General features: G+C 35.0%; 1 protein-coding gene across 1 annotated transcript; it reads left to right on the top strand.

Annotated features, from left to right (window-relative positions):
• Positions 1-16,670: 16,670 nt before the first annotated feature.
• On the top strand, positions 16,671-17,027 carry LOC308496165 (large ribosomal subunit protein eL34-like; the record flags this gene model as incomplete). The annotated part of the gene is made up of 1 exon (XM_081044936.1): positions 16,671-17,027. The coding sequence occupies exon 1, from the start codon at positions 16,674-16,676 to the stop codon at positions 17,025-17,027; it is 354 nt and encodes a 117-aa protein (XP_080901062.1). The 5' UTR covers positions 16,671-16,673.
• Between the last annotated feature and the right edge of the window lie 2,688 nt (positions 17,028-19,715).

Below are 19,715 nucleotides of genomic sequence, written 5' to 3'. Positions count from 1 at the left end.
ATGAAATTATATGGTATTTGTCTTCCTCTGACTGACTTATTTTACTTAACATAATGCCCTCCAGGTCCACCCATGTTGTTGCAGATGGCAAAATTTCAGTCTTTTTATAACTGCATAATATTCCATTTTACATATATATGTACCACCTCTTCTTTATTCATTCATCTATTGATGTACACTTAAGTTGCTTCCAAATCTTGGCTATTGTAAATACTGCTTCAATGAACATATGGATGTATATGTCTTTTCTAATTAGTGTTTTGGGTTTCATCGGATGAATACCCAGAAATGGAATTACCGGCTCCTTCTTTATCTCATTATAGCTTGTGCTTAAAGTCAATTTAGTCTGGTATAAGTATTGCTACCCTGCTGTTCTTTCTTTCTTTCTTTTTTTATTTCCATTTTCATGAAATATCTTTTCCATACCTTTAATTTCAGTCTGTGTATGTCTTTTGATCTGAAGTGAATCTCTTATAGGCAGCATTCATAAGGGTCTTGTTTTGTTATCCAGTCAGGCACTGTATGTCTTTTGATTGGATCACTTAATCCATTTACATTTAAAGTAATTGACAATAATATATAGTTGTTGCAATTTCATTATTCATGTGTTTGATCTTTGTGTTGTTGTTGCTGATTTCTTCTTCTTAAAGAAGTCCCTTTAGTACTTATTTCTTGCCCAGTGGTGCAGTCTCCCTGATCACCTGATCTAGTTGCTCCAGGAGTGTCCCTTGTGTGGGTTGTGTGTATCCTCCTGTTGTAGTTGAGCCTCGACTGCTGTTGGCACATCAGTGGGTGAGAATGACCCTCAGACTGACTGGCTGTGAGGGCTGACCACCACCACAGCATATGGGCTGCTGGGCGAGGGCTGACCCCATGGCGCAGGATTCACCCCAGTGCACTCTGGTGCTTGCCAAGACCAACCTTTCGGTGTGCCACTTGGGGGCTAATCAAGTGGTAATCTGTAGTGGTCTGAAGCTGGCCACTGGGTATATTGGTTCTGAGTCCTATTTAGAAGGGTTAGCGTGCAAGCCAAGTTCAGGAACTGCCTGCATCTGGCCTGGGACCACCTGGTAGGAGCTACAAAATGATTTGTGGTAGGTAGCTGCTGCCTCCATTGTGCTTTGGGGTGCCTGGGAGTGGTTATATTGTGAACCAAGACTGATGGACACTAGTGCCAGGCTTCAGGCCACTTAGCAAGATGTATGGGGCATGCCATGGCCAGACGCTGCTTCTTTGGGGTTTGTAGACCTTTGAGAGGTTTTAGGAAAGTCTGAAACATGGGTACAGGATGACAGTTTATGTGGATTAGCCTCTGAAAGTGTTTTTGGCCAGGAAAGGTCTCAGAGAATCACCAGGGATGAGTGAGAGCAGTATTAGTCTGTTTGAGGGAAATTCAGATTTATTTCCCACCTGTGACTGCAGCCTATGTGAGGAGAGGGCTCAACAAAGGAATAATGGCTTCCACCATCCCTTCTGTCTCTAAGGAAGCTGCCCCTCGAGATCTCACACTGAAGCCATACAATTCAGTTCTTCCATGTAGGTCCGTGGAGCTTTTTGAGCTGCTGTTCCACTACTGGAGGTTAGAGTCAATGAATCCATCATCAGGTAAGCCCATGTAAGCACACTGTAGGAAGATGTGTGGGTCTCTAGCAGATCTCACTGGGACTGAATCCCTGTTGATTTTCACAGCTAGATGTGGTAGGGACTCCTCTTTCCCACACTGTTGCTCCAGGCTGGGGATCCCAGTGTGGGGCTGGGACCCCTCACTTATCAGGGGACTTCCAAAACCAAGACATCCTTCCTGATTTTTAACCACCACACATGGGTGTGAGGCCAGCCTGTTTCATGTCTCTACCCCTCCTACCCACTGTGACATGGCTTCTTCTTTATTCCTTTAGTTATAGGAGTTCTGTTCAGCTAGTCTTCAGGTGTTTCTCAAGGATGGTTGTTTTATAATTTAGTTGGAATTCTGATGTGTCATGGGAAGTGGTGAGCACAGCATTTACTTATTCTGCCATCTTGACCAGAAGTCCCATAATGTTTTGTTTCTTAATTATCCTTTGGATAAGTTCTCATACATAAGGGTCTTTGGATTTCTTCAATAACATTTAATAGTAAATCCCCTTCAGTTTACTATTGGACTAGAGGTATATCTAATAAGATATATTACCTTGTTCTACAAAGTCCCTGACACCCACCCTCTATTATAAGACCCCCCTTTCTCCCTGCCTTCAGTAATCTGGATGAGTAGAATTTATGATTTTTAGACATGTCTTTTCATTCACTCTTCCTAAATGGAGGAGGGTTGAATCATTTGTTTGGTACATTTGGGAGAAATAATTGTTCATCTGTGGCTCTCCTCTTCCATTTTCTATATAGTGGGGGACAGTGGCAGCTACTGGCTGGAAGCATTCATTCCTACCTTCTTTTTGTCATGTACTAGGCTTAGTAAGGCAAGACCTATGGGGAAAGTAGTTTGAGGGGATCATGTCAGCTGGGGAGTGTTAATTTAAACTTGGATCAATATTGGCCAAGCTTTCCCATTTCACTTTATCAATAAATAAAGATAATATTTCGATCTCCAACAATTTGATTTTTGTCTATATTTCAAGTGGTTCTGAATGTAAATAGAATAGAAGGTTCCTATTTATTGAGTTCTTCTGCTCTCCAAAACATCTAGTGCATTTGGCTTTGAACATGGAGCATAAAAAGGGGATGAAATTAAGTGAGGCAATACACAAGGACTGACAGCCGGAAGTGGTGCATGTAAGATTTAGTAAACAAGAGTATCAGAATTTCTTGATGATGTGATCAGGTTATAAAAACTTCTCTGTGGCTGTTTTGTTGTTGATTTTATAGTTATACATTGGTTTTTAACTGATGTGACCTGGATGAATGAGTTTAAAACTCAGTTACATAGAATTGTGACCTTTGCAGTTAATGGCACTAAAAGGCAGCTATGACTCTCCAGAGCAGCTACATAATTTGTGATGCCTGGTACAAAATGAAAATATGAGCACTTTGTTAAAAATTATTAAGAATGTCAAGATAATGACAGAAGAAAATTATACTAAGCACAGGAACCTCCTGAGCATGGAGCCCAGTGCAACTATAGGCAGCTCTGCAGAAGTGGATCTTAGCAACAGGCAGCCCATACTGTACAAATGATGGGAGACCATGGTCGGTATTAACAAAGAGATGCAGGTCGCCATGCTAGATAGGTTGTTAGGCCAAATAAAGTAAAAAGTTGAACAGAGGAAAACCATAGTAGGCACTAAGTGAAGAAAGCACTAGATGTATGTATGTGTATATGTATGTGTATATATATGTGTGTGTGTGTGGGCGGGGGGTGTGCGCGCCCACCCCTTGGTCACCTGTAAGCATGTTTAATTACTAGATTATGGACCAGGACTTGAAACTACAAAGATAGCTGTGTTCCAGTGATGAAGCAGGCAGAACTCGATGGGCTGTACCATATTTAAATTCCTTTCTCTTATCCTTTGTACTGAACAATCTCAGGACTGAACTTCATTAATTACGTGAGTTCTGATTATTACTTTAGTTTTCATAGATGCAAAATGTGGTTTTACACAAAGAGGTATGATATATTTATTTAAAAGAAACAGATAAAGGAAATGGGGGGCACTGTTTTAAAGAGTATAGCTCATAATCTGAGGTGGATTTAGAAAAATAAACAAATAAAATGAGCATACTTAACATTGAAAAACAATTTAAAGGGCTTTTGGCAGAATATTTGTTTTATATGCTTTATTTACAAAATGCTTTGAAAACATATATGCTTCAAAATTATTACAAACAAAGGTGTACCAGAAGAATAAAAACAAAATAAAGAAATGTAGGCTGATCAAACAGGATGGAGAGAGTAATTTCTTGAAATAAAAATGAAATTAAAATGAAATGAGCAAAATCTCTGTTTTCTAACTGATCTTAAACTATCAGAAAAGGAAAGATATCATTATTGTTACTAGAACAGAAAGCAAAATCATACCCTGAAAAAACCAAATAAAAATATGAACAAAATGGCAGAGAACTGAGTTAAAAACTAACACCAAAGGGAAGTATTATCTTTCAGGGAAAAAGTGTTCTCTTAAAATTGCAGGTTAGTTTCCATGCTTATATGACCTGGGAACCAACCCTTAAGAATCAAGATAGATATAACAAATAGTTCCAAAAGTCAGACATATTTGGGAGGAAACATTCAGAAAGACAGATATAAAATACTCAAAAAGTTTCAAAAGAAGCATAGTTACTGGAGGGTATAGTATGCAAGCACTCCCTTTATCCTAGGGAAATCACACATGAAATCTTGTGGAACCAAAACTAAGGGAAGGCATAAGAATAAAGACCCCTAACAGAAGGAAGTCAAGAAGGAGTTTTCTGAAAATTTATAAATTTCTATGCTTATAGTCTTAAGGCTGACTTGAAATTTCTAAAGAAAAATGTTATAAAACACAGGGATTGACATTTTTAACCCCTACTAAAGAAATCAGACAAATTTAACTGAGTTTCCCGTTTATATGTACCTTATCTCGTTGTCTAAAAGGCAATTTTGATTGAGTGAATTAAATACATAATGTATCTAAATTGTCACAAGCGTATTACTTGGGATCTTAGAATAGTATTACTTAGGGAGAGAAAGAAAAAAAAGAAAACATTGGTAATATCATGCAAGGGCATATATAAAGTCCAACTCTTCAGCAAGGTTCAGACAAAATCACAAATAAAGCAAACTCCATTTCATAAACTTCATATTATTAAAGCATCAACCTGGCAATGAAGAGTATAATAAATTCACTGGATATTCATTTCACGTTTAAATGTTCCAAAACAATTTGTAATAGTTAATGGGTGTTCACAATAACATGATTCCTCTGTTTGTTTTCCAATTAAATACAAGTGATGACTGTCTTGCCTGTAGGTTGCCCTTTATTTTACCACTACAGATGGATGCTTCTAAGTTGCTCTCTGATAAATATATCCTGTACCTTATTTCTGTTGTAATTGGTCTTCTGAATACTTGCTATTTCTATGACCATGATTCTTTTCATGCAAAGATGTTAAATGTTGTTTGGCATATTCCTTTCTGTCATCCTATATTGCTAACTATTGAATGACCATGAAACCTGTTAGCATTATGACAGCTTTTCTTTTAATGATCAAAATAAATTCTTGCTCACTTACTCTTCTTTTTTAAACAGGAAAAAATATTCAAATAAAGCTTCTTTTGTTTCTTCTATTACCCCCTAGAAAAGTTTCTGAATTTTTCAAGTATTACTTCAAAGCTAAATGCTTATGGAAGAATACGTCCTTTCACACTGCTTCCTGCTAGATCTCCCTCTGAAATTGTATGTCTTGGGGGAGAAAAAAACACACAACAAAACAACAACATCAAAAAACAACAACCTTTTTCTTTTTAAGCCACTTTGAACCTCTGCCTTAAAAAACCCAGTCAACTTGGAAAATATTCCGAGCATTAAAAGCTAAACTTCCATTGGTGATACTGTAAATCTCTTTTATTTTTCAATGGATTACAATAATCCTGTTTCTTACCCAGTCTGCCTTTAAGAGCATCTTTAAGTTCAAGGATACACCTTAAATCAATTTTAGCTGGGAACAAGTATCTTGAGATTTACCTGTAACTGTCGCACTTAAAAAGTTTCTGCTAATGAATTCTTATTAATGTCAGGACAGAAAATAATCTTTGATATTATGGAATATATATATATATATATGTATATATATATATATTATGGAATATATACATATATGTATATATATATATATTTTTTTTTTTTTTCAAATTAGCACTAGTTTGTTAAACTAAAATTCATCACAGGAGTACTAATTAATGCCTACCATGTATAAACCACTATCAAATGCAAGACCTTGTGACATATGTACTAAACTACTTTTCTATTGCTGTAACTAATTTGCACAAACTTAGCAGCTTGAAACAGTACATGTATTATCTTATATTTATCATGACTCAGGAGTCAAAGCACAGCTTAGTTGTGTCTTCTGGTCAGGACATGACATGGCAGCAACCAAGGTCACCCTGGGCTGTGGTCTCATCTGAGCTTCAGAATCCTCTTCCCAGCTCACATCCTTGTAAATAGAATTCATTTTCTCACAGCTGTATAACTACTGACAGCTTGTTTCTTCAAGGCCAGTAGGATAGCTTCTCTGTTGCTTTTGAGTTTTTATAAAGCGTTCAGTTAATTAGATGAGACCCACTCATGATCAGCTCCCCTTAGAATGAATTAAAGTCACTGATAAACTTTGTATCTACAAAATCCCTTCATATCTGTCATATAATGTAACGTATCGTAGAAGTGACATCTTTCATATTCACACTTCATTGCCACAGTCGGGGGGAGGGCATTATACAGAGGAGGCATAACAGAGGGTGGAGATCTTGGGGTCCATCTTAGAATTCTGCCCACCACATGTATCTTTCCCATAGTGGTCAAAGTAGCTGCAGTAAATGTTTTCAGTGTTGTAATAAGAACACACACACATGCACACATGTGCATGCACATATGTGTGTAATAGGTTGTGCACACCCCCAATTTGAGAAATTTGGAAAAAACAAATATGCATGCATTTCTGTTATGCATATATGAGCCCAAACAGCACTGAATTTTGCTTACTGTATCTACTGCAAAGATATTTTTATTCTAAACTAGAGGGATGAATTATGTAAGCATCTGGATCCGTTTTTTCCCACCCTAGGCAGTTACAAACAACCAGATGTTCTCTTAAATTAACTCCTTGTTAATTTAGTCAAGCTCCAGCACCTTCTATGTCTTAGTAAAGGAGAAATACTATAGTAAAGTTATAAATTATGCTAAGCAATTTTAATATTTCTTTTTAATTTTAACTTCAATACATAGTAGAGGACATATTAGCATAAAAAGTGAATTAGTAATAAAAATAATTTTGAAGACAGAGTCAATGAAGGAAATACTCAAAATTTTCTTACCTTATTATAAAAATTTAAATTCAGCATATAATTATTTAACATCTGGTATATTAATGACAATATCTCTTTCCATTCATATGCGTTTTAAGGCTTACAAAGATTTTTCAGAAACAGCATTTTAGTTTATTTGATTTTTTAGAGAATAAATTAGGAATTCACTTTCTTGAGGCAGAAAATTAAAATAATCATTTTAATTTTTATTCTTCTTACAAAAATGAAACTGGAATAATATTTTCAAAGCCTTTCTAGTTCAGGCAAGGATATGTGCCCACCATCAAAATGTTTCTGAATTTGAAATGGATATTTCCTGATAAGTATAATTTTTAGAATCAGCAAGATTTCAAATAGTCCCAGAAAACCATCTGGTTATTTTATAATCAGAATAAACCACACAAAATGATCATTGCACATTCTGCAAATCAAAGTGCTGCTTAAAAATACGTGTCTACCTTAATCAGCAGATCCAATAGCTCTTCTCATCTGCCCAAATTTTTATCTTATTGGTTAAAACTTTTCAATGAATCAAATTTGTTCTAACATGTAGGAGATAAAACATTAATTCTAACAATTTAGAAGAAAAATATGTTTCTTTATGTTCTGTTTATCTTGATAAACGAATTCATTTAGCTGTGGGATTGAAATATCATGGGTTTTGTTTTCAGCGGGACTTTGGTGTGAATCACAATGCTATCTGATAACCTTTAGAAAGTTATTTCAAGTTCCCTAAGACTCAATTTCCTTTTGTATAAATTCAAAGATAGCAAAACCTATCTTGTGTTTGTCATGAACATTACAAAAGTTAATACATGTAAAAAGTCTAGCATATTATCTGCTCCATACTGTTGCCTAAGAAATGACCTTCCTTTCTTATTTTCTGTCTTCCTTTCTCCCTCCCTCCATTCTTTCCTTTCAATAGTTTTCTTGTGATGTAATTCATGTTGCACACAGTTCACCTATTTAAAATGTACAATTAAATATTAAATATTTTAGTATATTCATAAAATCTGGCAATTATTGCTGATATTTAATTATTGGACAATTTTATCATCCCTCCAAAGTAACCCTGATAATCATTAGCAGTTACTCCTCACTACATCTTCCCCAAACAATCACTAAGTTACTTTTTGTCCCTGTGGATCTACCTTTTCTGGATGTTTCATATAAATGAAATCATACAATGTGTGATCTTTTGTGATTGGTTTCTTTTACACAGAATAATGTTTTCAAGACCCATTCTTATTGTAGCATATATCAGTACTTCATTACTTTCCATGGCTGAATTATATTCTATTGTATTCATGTACTACATATCTTTAAGTATTTATCAGTTTATGAATATTTGGGTTGTTTCTGCATTTGGACTATTATGAAAAATGCTGCTATGCACATTCATGTACAAACTTTTGTGTAGACACGTTTTCATTTCTCTTGGGTGCATACCAAGGGGTAGAATTATTGGGTCATAATGTAACTGTACATTTAACTTTTTTGAGGAACTTTCAAACTGATCTTCAAGGGTCTATTCTATTTTACATGCCAACCAGCAACGAATAAGAGTTCCAATTTCACACTTCTTCCCTCATCAACACTTGTTATTATCTTTCTTTCTGACTGTAGATTCCAAGTCATTGTGAAGGTAGTACTTCATAGTGGTTTTGATTTCTATTTCCTATTTTTTCATTTGGGTTATCTTTTAACTGTTGCACTGTAAATATTCTTTTTGTATTCTGGATAACAATCTTTTATCAGCTATATGACTTGCAAATATTTTCTCCATTTTGTGAGTTGCATTTTCACTGTTTTGAGGTAGCATTTGTAACAATAAAAAATTTAAATTTCATGAACTCCAATTTATCTATTTTTTTTTTATTGCTTCTGTTTTAGTTTTGTTGTTTTACCTAAGTCATCTCTATCTAACCTAAGGTCATAACGATTTACTCCTATGTATGCTTCTAAGAGTTTTATAATTTAGCACTACATTTAGGGCTAGGATTCTATTTGAGTTAGTTTTTGCATATGGCATGAATAGTCCAAATTCATATTTTTTCACGTAACTATCTAGTTCTGTCAACACGTTTGTTGAAAAGACATTCTTTCCCCATCATATTATACTGTCAGTCTTGTCAGAAATCGATTGACCATAGGTGCATGGGGTTTTTTCTGTACTATAATTTCTGTCTAATATAAATTGATCCATATATGTCTATCATTCCAGTGCCATACAGCCTTGATTATTGATTTTTATAGTCGATTTTGAAATCAGGAATTCCTAATCTTTCAATTTTGTTCTTCTTTTTCAATAGTGTTTTGGCTATGCAAAATAAGTCTTTTGTATTTTCATGTGGATTTTAGGATCAGGATGCGAATCCCTAAAAACAAGGCAGATAGAATTTTGATAGAGATTGCATCAAATCTGTAGATTTATTGGGGGAGAACTACCTTGTTAATGATACTTTCAGTATAGAAGTCTTTCACTTCTTTGTTAAATTTATTTCCTATTATTTTATTCTTTTTGATGTTATAAGATAAATTGTTTTCTTAATTTCATTCATTTTCACAATGTTCATTGTAGTATATAAACATGCCATTAATTTTTACGTATTTAATTTATATACTATAATCATTTATGAATTCCTATAATTTCTTTTATTTTGTTTTTGGACAGTTTCTTGGTATTTTCTACATATAAGGTTATCACCTTCAAATAAATATAGTTTTATTTTTTCTTTTTTCAATTTGGATTACCTTTATTTATTATTATTTTCTTGTCTAAGTGCCATGGCTAGGATTTCTTTCTTCTTTCCCATTGTCCAAAAACTTTAAGTATATCTTATATATTAGACACTGAGATAGTGTCTAAATGTATGAAAAAAATAATTCTGGTTACCTTAATGAATTGTGGAGGACTGAATCTGGATTAGTGTGAAAGTGAGAAACTCCTGGGGGTGACAGTCTTAGGGAGATCCATACACCTTGGGGGCTTTTTATCTCCAGGAACTCAATAAAGTTCTCATGGGAAAAATTCAGTAAATATCTCTTCCTGGCCCAGGATGTTTGGGGAGGTGGGGGTGAGTAATCAGAGCATTCTCCATAACAAATTCCTACTCACCGGTGGAGAAGAATTGATCAGAGCCTTTTCCCACCTAAGGAAAGAACATTTCTACTATCTCATCCCATCTATTCTTCCTATTTTACCTAAATATGAGAGAAATCTAAACCACTGAAGAAACACTTGTGAAAGTCACAGCCCAGGGATGTAGGCCCACTAAAACACTGTGATTTAATCTCATTAGATTGTAGAATGCTTTTCCTCACCCATAGCTTACCACCAATAGGGCTCCAGTAAAATATCAGTGCATTACAGCTGAAAGAAATGTAAGAGACATATTCCGTCTAAGAAAGAATACTTAGGGAAGCCCAGAGGCAAAAGGGAAAACAAAAATGAGGACTCAAGATGAATTTGAATTTTCTGGCATCTATATCCCAGACCTCTAGGCAGAGTAACATAAATCCTAATACTAAAGGCCTTTTTACTTAAGTTCTTTTACCTGATGGAATATGTCTGGCTTAGGGGGGAAAAATACAAGGCATGTCAAAAGGCAAGAGAAAACACAGTCTGAAGATAGAAAACAAGTATTAGAACAAGACTCAGATATGACACAAATGCTGAAATTATCAGAAAGGGAATTTAAAATAACTATGGTTGATCTGCTAAAGACTATGATGGAAAAAGTAGAAAAAGTGAAAACAGATGATAATGTAAGCAGAGAGATTAGAACTCTAATAAAGAATCAGAGAAAATGTTAGAAACTCGAAACACTGCAACAGAAATAAAAAATGCTTTTGAGTAGGCTGTGTCCAATAGACTGGACAGAGAAGAGGAAAGAATCAGTGAGCTTGAAGAGATGTCAATAGAAAGTTCACAAGCTGAAATGTTAAAAAACAAAACAAAACAAAAACAAAAACAAAACACTAATAGTGAGGGTTGTAAGAGTAGGTTAGCATAAGAAAGGAAGCCATTTTCTGGACGACCTTAACAGGGTGTGGACCAGATGTCCTGTTTGAAAAGAGCTTATCTTGTTAACTGCCGATTGGGTGGGGTACAAGCCAGCTTATCTTGTCAAATCCCCAGAATGTGGTACAAGCCCATGATATGTATACTCTTTGAAGCTATGGAAAATTACAGGATGCTTTAAAAATGCTATATAAACCCTTGGCTTGGAGTGCTCGGGGTCCTTGTTGAAACCCGCTGTGTCGGGCAGATACTCGGACCCCAGCTAGCTGGAAATAAACCTCGCTGTGTGACTTGCATTATCGCGTGTGTCCACTGTCCAATTGAGGGGTGGTCGATTCTAGACCTTAACAGGGTGTGTCAAAGAGACATAGAAGCCAACTGAAAGATCTCCCAATGGCCAAAGCTAGAATATTTCAAGCAACAACAATATTGACCTAGTAGTTGAATGCAACCCAAAGCATAAGATAAATATCCATGAGCCAATATTGACTCATCGGTATAAATAGATAATAAACAAAATGGGGGTAAAGAGACAAATTTCCAGTTCAGAAGAATTTCAAATAATTTATCTAGATTGTCCACCCTCAAGTAAGTGGAACATGGAGCAAAACTGCCCACTCCTTAAGAGTGGGCTGGTCAAAGGAAACTCCTTCCAAGGATAACAGAATGTAAACTGGGATAAAAAGAGTAATTTAATTGTAGAGGAATCTAATACACACTACCTCAGTCAGGTGTTCAACGTCAATACCAACAAACACTTACATTGATTGTGTGCTTACGTTGATGATGTGATGCGAATGTCGTTTTTACCTATATCTGTAGTCTTCATCTCAAAAATAACCCTAGGTTAATCATAAGAAAAACATTAGCCAAATCCCAGCAGAGGAACATTCAACAAGATACCTGACCACTACTTTTCAAAACTGTCACCATGGTTCCCCCAAAACAAGGAAAGTTTGATAAATTCTCAGTCAAGAGGATTCTAAGAAAGCACGGTAACTAAATGTAACTTAGTACCCTATACGGAATCTTGGAACAGAATAAAGGCATTAATGAAAATAAGAAAATCTGAATAAAATATGAACTTCAGTTAATATCAATGTTTTAAAATTGGTTCATTAATTGTAACAAATACACCATATTAATGAAAGATGTAATGAATAGGGGAAGCTGTGCATAGGGCATATGGGAATTCATAACTTTTCTGTGAATGTAAAACTATTTTAAAATAAAAGTTTATTAAAACAAGAAAACATTATTTGTAACTTTCTTCATGTACATTGCATTCCAGGAGATCACTAGATTGTAAAAACAAAATCAATCCTGAACAATCTAGTTGGATGCTTTACTTGTTTTCTATTGCTCCATAACAAATTAACACAAACTTAGCAGTGTAGAGCCACATACATTTATTTGTCTCACAGTTTTCCTGAGTTGAGAATCTGGGCACACTTTAGTTAGATCTTCTTTGTAGATCTTGCAAGTCTTCAATAAAGATGGTGACCAGGGCCATGGTTCTCATCTGGGGTCCAGGTTCCTCGGCCCAGCTAATTCAGGTTGTTGGAAGAATTCAGGTCCTTGAACCTCTCTGACAGATTTCCCTTAACTTGCCAGCTCTTTGGTTATTTAGTTACTCTCAGCAACTAAAAGAAGCCTATGTTTCCTTGCTATCTAGCTCCTATAGGCATTTCACGTCAAAGCTATTTGCTTTCTTCACAAATACTAGGAGTCTGTCTCTCTTTTCAATCTCCCTGGAGGCTGATAAGATGGAATTTTGTATAACATATGATAGTCTTGAGAGTGCCATATAATGTAACTTAATCAAGGAATTTATTAAATCATCATGTTCGTAGGTTTCAACCATAATCCAGGAGAATAAATTATACAAGAAGTTATATAAGAAGTGTACCAGGTAACAGAAATCGTATAGACTTTCATAGGATTCTGTCTATCACAGATGTTAAAACAAAATAACAACAACAACAACAAAAAACCCTCAAGCATATTCTTTATCTTCTTCAGGTCTCTACTCAAACTGTATTTACTGCATTGGTTCTTAATATTAAATGCCACATTATTTAAGTGGTTTTCACCACTCAGCAGATCAGAAGTATCAAATTTACAAAAAGGAGAAATAGAATATGAAAATTGTATGAGGTAACGAATACATCAAGAGAGAATGAAAGAAAATTATTTTCGGAACTCCAAAAGGCTAGCTACCCTGGGCATTCAGTAGTGTAGGTGAACAGCCTTAGGGATTCAATCTGCTCACTGTGGCTGGTTGAGCATTTCTTTTAAGCAAGGATTTAGAAACGGGCTTCAGTGCTATGGTATGACAGATTATGGGACTACAGGACTTGTTTGAGAGATGTATGTTTATTACTTAATGTATGTGTTTAACTGTAGTAACTAGAAATGGGTGAAAAATAAATGGATAAAATAAAAGCTAAATTCTTTCCATTAAGACTTCCCAAAATATAACCACTCCTGACAGTTTTCTCTATATTCAGGTACATTAATGCATACACACCTACCAACTGCTTTCATTAAGTAAATTTCCTAGTTTGACAGATATTTACTAAATTCTTATGTGCCACCAAATAAAATAGTAATTTGCAAAAAAAAAAAAAAAAAAACACCAAAGAACCAAAAAAACCCACTATGAGTTAAGCTATTTTATTCATATATTAGACATGATGTTACTCAGTTCCAGGAAATGTGCTTCACTCATTCAAACTCACAAAGTTAGTCACCTGGGGAACTCTGCTTCCAACACAGGCCCTCTCTTCCCTACAACACAGCTATCTCTCTTATTGGGGCACAATGTTCTATAAATGAAATGTCAGCGCACAAAAGCACCAAGGCACCTTCTACTACAGACACAGAAGAGCAATTAGGCAATGTTAATAGCACAGGCCAACTGATTATAACTAATTATGAAGCTGAAACATTGTTCTTTTGAATGCTTTGACTAAGTGCTTTTAGTTTTCTAATAGAAGTATGAAGGGGCCATGTGTGATCATTCTTGAAGTGACAAGAGCTAGTTTTCACCTCCTTCTAAAGTCAGAGCTTTTAGAATCATTGCCCTTTAAGAGGTTAATTTCTATTGTATTTTCTGCTTTTTAAATAACTCCATTTCAAAATTTCTGCAATAATACTAGATGACAATATTTTTAGGGTGGCAAAACAGTATAAAGTATTGCTGGCTAGCATAAAATAAACTAATTCCTAATATATACAAACAATAGCCTTACGTATTAAATTTCCCCAACTATCTAACTTTTATTAAGGTAGAATCTTGAGAATTTATTTTGCAAAGGATATAGTTGGAAGACAGAGAAAGAGTTAAAATTTACATTTTAACATTATATTATTTGTATTTATTATAAAAAAATAACGAACCTGTGCATATATCCTGGCATGATAATAATAATGATAATACATGATTGGTTGGAAAATAATCCATCATTGCATTTTTGTTTTAATGTGCATAGGGAGAAAAGACTGCAACACTTTGTCTCCTTTAGTTCTCTTCATGAGTATTTAAGAACCTGCTCTTTGGTTTCAGAGTTGGAGTCCAGCTCCAGCTGCATCATTAGTAGCTATGTCACTTTGAGGTTACCTTTCATGACCTTTTTTACCTTATTGAGTTTCAGTTTCCTTATCTGCAAAATGTGAATACTAGTAGTGATTACTAGATTTGTGGCAAAGTTTTATGAAACAAAATGCATATATACCATGTTTCCCCCAAAATAAGACCTAGCCAGACCATCATCTCTAATACGTCTTTTGGAGCAAAAATTAATGTAAGACCCAGTCTTATTTTAATGTAATATAAGACCAGGTCTTATGACATAATATAATGTAATGTAATATAATATAATATAATATAATATAATATAATATAATATAATATAATATATAATACTTGGTCTTATATTAATATAAGACTGGGTTAATATAATATAATATATTAATACCGGGTCTTATATTAATTTTTGCTCCAAAAGATGCATTAGAGCTGATGGTCTGGCTAGGTCTTATTTTGGGGGAAACACAGTATTCCACATTACAGATCTAACTAGAAGAAGGTGTTTCTTATTGTTGTTTATTTGTTTTTGTGTTTGTTTCAGAAAGTGGAGAAGGAAAAATAAGAGGAGGGAGGAAGAAGAAATTAGTCCTGACTTTGAATCCAAAAGACTAAGGCAAATGAGCACTGGTACCAACATTTTTTTTTTTTTTATATATGTGGATAAAGAACCTAAAAACACTTAGTCTTCATATCCTATATTTAGAATGGATTTATAGAACTATCCAAGAATCACTTGCTCATGTGGAAACTTCCAAGTACCTAATGCCTATTCAAAATTATTTGACTATTCAGATCCTGTCTCCAGTGAGCTTTGTTTTTATCCTTTCACAGTTGAAAGCTTTTAAACTTATCTTCTCAAGGCTTTAGGAATGAGGTGATTTGATTACTTTAGCTTAATGGAGCTGAAACAACCACCTAAGTAAAAGGGTTAATTAATTTGTTGGAATCCAAGTTTTATATTTGAATTGAGTATAAAAGAAATAAAACCAAAGGCAAAACTGCTTGATCAGCATGGGACAATTTTAAGAGCACTAACAAATTAGATTATAAACCTGTTATGACTTTGTTAGTTTGTAGAGATCTCTAAATCCAGTTGTACAGTAATGAAACTTAATTGTATGCCTAAATCTATAATTTGTAGTCAGTGATAGACTAGAAATATGCTGAATGATTTATGTGCATTCTCATCTTTTATTGTAGATTTGCCTATTTACATGTGGAGTTTATGTTTTATATATTATAGATTTTAAAATTCCACCCTCAGCCTTAATAAGCCTTATCTAAATTTTCCAAAGTCTCCTATAAAAGCTAATCTTAGAGAATTGGATACTTAAAATAGAAAGACTTGAGATGGAAAACAAGAAAACTAAGCAAAATGTATTCAGTGGATATGTAAGAAGTCCATTAAACTATTTTAGTTAAATTGTATATTTTATCTTACTAAGTCTCCTCTATGACAGGTATGAAAATAGGAAGATTCCACTGATAAATCTTAGCACCAATAATAATAGCGCAATTAGACATTAAGTGTATCTTGACATATTACTATGTGAAATATACATCACCTGTGAAGTATTCTTGACAAAAACATGCTTAAGTTAAGTCTAACCAATCTGCTAGATCTATCTTCCAGTTGACATTAAACATAAGGGAATAAAAACACTTCAAAAGACATATGAGAAATCAATATAATTCAGAAGATGGGATCTTCTACAGGACAATTGATTGCTTTCTTCAATAAGCTGAGTTATGAAAAAAATGTGGCACTATTTATAGCAAAGGGATTTAAGGAACATAGTAGTCAAATTCAATGTGTAGATTAAGTCAATTACTGGTTTGAACGAACTGAAAAAGATATTTTAGGAAAATCTGGAGAAATAAGAATATACATTGGGAGTTAGATGATATCAAGGAATTTTTTTTTAATGTGAACTATTATTCTGATTAAGTTATATAAAATAATGTATTTATTTTTTATATTCATTCTGAAGTACTCTGGGGTAAATAACATAAAGTTGTTTTAAAATATTAGAGCAGGGGGACGGTGTCTACAGGCATTCAGAATGGTCCAGCGTTTGACATGCCGTAGGAGGCTGTCCTACAATACAGCTTCTAACAAAACTAGGCTATCCCGAACCCCTGGTAATAGAATTGTTTACCTTTATACCAAGATAGTTGGGAAAGCACCAAAATCTGCATGTGGCGTGTGCCCAGGCCGACTCCGTGGAGTTCGTGCTGTGAGACCTAAAGTTCTGATGAGGTTGTCGAAAACGAAAAAACATGTCAGCAGGACCTATGGTGGATCCATGTGTGCTAAATGTGTCCGTGACAGGATCAAGCGTGCTTTCCTTATCGAGGCGCAGAAAATCGTTGTGAAAGTTTTGAAGGCACAAGCACAGAGTCAGAAAGCTAAATAAAAAAATGAAGCTTTTTTTTGAGCAATAAAAATAATTAAAAGGCTAAAAAAAAATAAAATAAAATATTAGAGCAGAATAAATAAACACAAAATATGATGACAATTGTTAGACATTGGTGGTATGAATTCAGCATTCATAATTTCCTTCTATGTTTCTGTATGTTTCAAGTTTTTAATATTAAAAAGTAATATAAAGGTAGAGTCTATTTGATAATAAATTAAATAGGAAAATAGTTTTCATTCATTTATTTAGCCAACAACTATTCATTGAATATCCACAAGCTAGGTCCCATGCTATCTGTGGGACCCATGCTAGCATTGCCCATGCTATAGGGCAGTGAGCAGGTCTGATACAGTCCCTTCTTTCCTGAAACTTATAGTACAAAGGGGATTATAGACAACTGCCTAAGTAATCATAAGGAGTGTGAATAAAATATGAAATGCCACAAATATGTGTGATAGTTGAACGTAACTTATTCTAAGAGGAAATGAAAACTTCCAGAAAGAAGTGCCTATAAGAAAAGATTTCAAGGGCAGATAAAGGCAATGTAGTGGATGAAGACACTTCTAGATGAATCCTAGTAAAAACAAAAGAAACAAACAAAAACTCCCAAACATTATTTATTAAAGAATACAAAGAAGGTCAGTGTGGAGTATAGTGGAAAACAAAGAGGGAGAGGGAGAGAGAGAACTAGGTAAGACTGGAATTTTAGACAACAGGTTCTTACAGGTCAGTTAAAAGTAGAAAGTTGAATGACCTTAAGTAGAGTTAAATGATTGTTTATTTCAGAGAGCTCATTCTTGCTGAAATGAATCAAAAGGAGTAATATTGGCAGGTGTGGGTTTGAGAGAACAGTCAGGAGGAAGACACTGTGGGTATCAAGAGATGATTGCTGTTGCAATTAGTAAAAAGGAGAATGGGTACACATTTCTGGAGGCCCAAACTTGAAGTGATTCCTTTAAGATGTTCTAAGTCTTCCTTTGGTGCCTGGAGTGGCCAGGATATCAGTGTCATGTAGGCAGGGCAAGCTGAGCTTAGATTATGACCTACCTGGAACCTGTTTCTTCCCTCTGAACCCCTTTCATCTCTTGATCCTCTATGTGAATGTGGTTGACCAGATGTTTCAAGAAGCTGTAGAGTTTGTACTAGAGGTTGTTCAAGGGCTCCATGATTAGATCCTGGTTTTGCGATGCCAGTCTTGTGAGTGTATTGTTACCACTACAATATTTCCTTTGAGGATCTTGTGAGATTGGGCACTAGTATGATGCTGACATACTGATTGGGATGAAGCTCACATTAAACATGGGATAAGTTTGGGAGTCTTGCACTAACAGTCCCCTGCTGACCTTTAGGTTTACTCAGTATATATATGAACAATTTCCTCAGCTCTCATCCATCTGAATTTCTACCTCAATGTGGGGTTACAGTAGTCTCTCCATCTTGGCATTTAAGCTGAAAGATTCTTTGTTTTGAGAGGGGACAGGGGGATGTCCTGTGCATAGCAGGATGTTAAGCAGCATCCTTGACCTCTTTCCACTAGACACTAGAAAAATCCTTGCTCCCCTTCCCCACTTGCAGCAACATAAAATGATGTCTTCAGACATTACAAATATCCCCTGGGTGACAAAATCAGCCCTGGATGGGAATCACTGTCCTACAGCATCTCAGTTGGTGTGGTGACAAGCATGTTTTACCCTGTGTACCCATTTAGCCACAGCACCCAGGAAAGCTACCCTATCTCTCCTGTAGGCTTCATGCACCATGCCAGTCAGTCGTTGGTTATAGCTACATCCATCATGTCTGAGGGCTTTCAACTCTATCACTCTGCAATGCTAATGGACTCTTCTAGTCAAGGTGGTGACACTGTCAGTCTTAAGCCATGTCAGATTAGGGACAGATGTTCCTTGTACAAATAGGACCGTAATTCTCATTCTACTCATAGACCTCTTGCCTAATGTCCCCACCTATTGGTGACTGTGGGTGAAGAGCAGGGATACAATTATTATGAAAAGACATCACCTTCTAGGAATTCAATAATCATAGTCAAATATGTTGAAGAAAAAAAAACATGATTGGAAGATATGTTCTTCTATAATTATCTTAAAAATTTTTAAATGGTATATTAAATTGTCCAGAAAATGAATAGTAAGTAGCTCACATTTTCTTTCATACTCTGATTTAGGCTTGCATTCGTGATTACCAATGGAGTATAGCAACAACCTTTGAGAAAATCATTGAAAGCCAGGATTTGGGAAATGAGGTTGGGGGCACAATGCATGACACAACATCATGAGTAGTAATGTAGCCATCATTAAATAATTGGTATGAGGGAGCTATCAAAAGCAAGATGTTCCATATCTTTTCAATACAAACATGTTCTAAAAAGCCATTGTAGCAACGGACTTGATAGCATTTACTCACAGTGGAGGATAAGACATTAGCCAGGAATGACACATTTGTCTGTAAAGAACATAAAGAGATGTTTCCTGAACCTGAACAGGAAAACATGGTGCCCCACCAGGAATGATTTTCATGTGAACTGATTAGAAAATAAATGTATAACTACATCTAGTACATCTTCTCTACCAATTTTAAATATTCACTTATAAATCACTATACTTGTCACTGGCTGATGAATAATTTTTAAATCAAATTGCTTATATAAATAGGGATCCCACAATAAGTATT

This window comes from Rhinolophus hipposideros (assembly GCF_964194185.1).
Source record: "Rhinolophus hipposideros genome assembly, chromosome: 1".
NCBI lineage: Eukaryota > Metazoa > Chordata > Mammalia > Chiroptera > Rhinolophidae > Rhinolophus > Rhinolophus hipposideros.
This window is presented reverse-complemented; position numbering and strand designations above follow the sequence as displayed.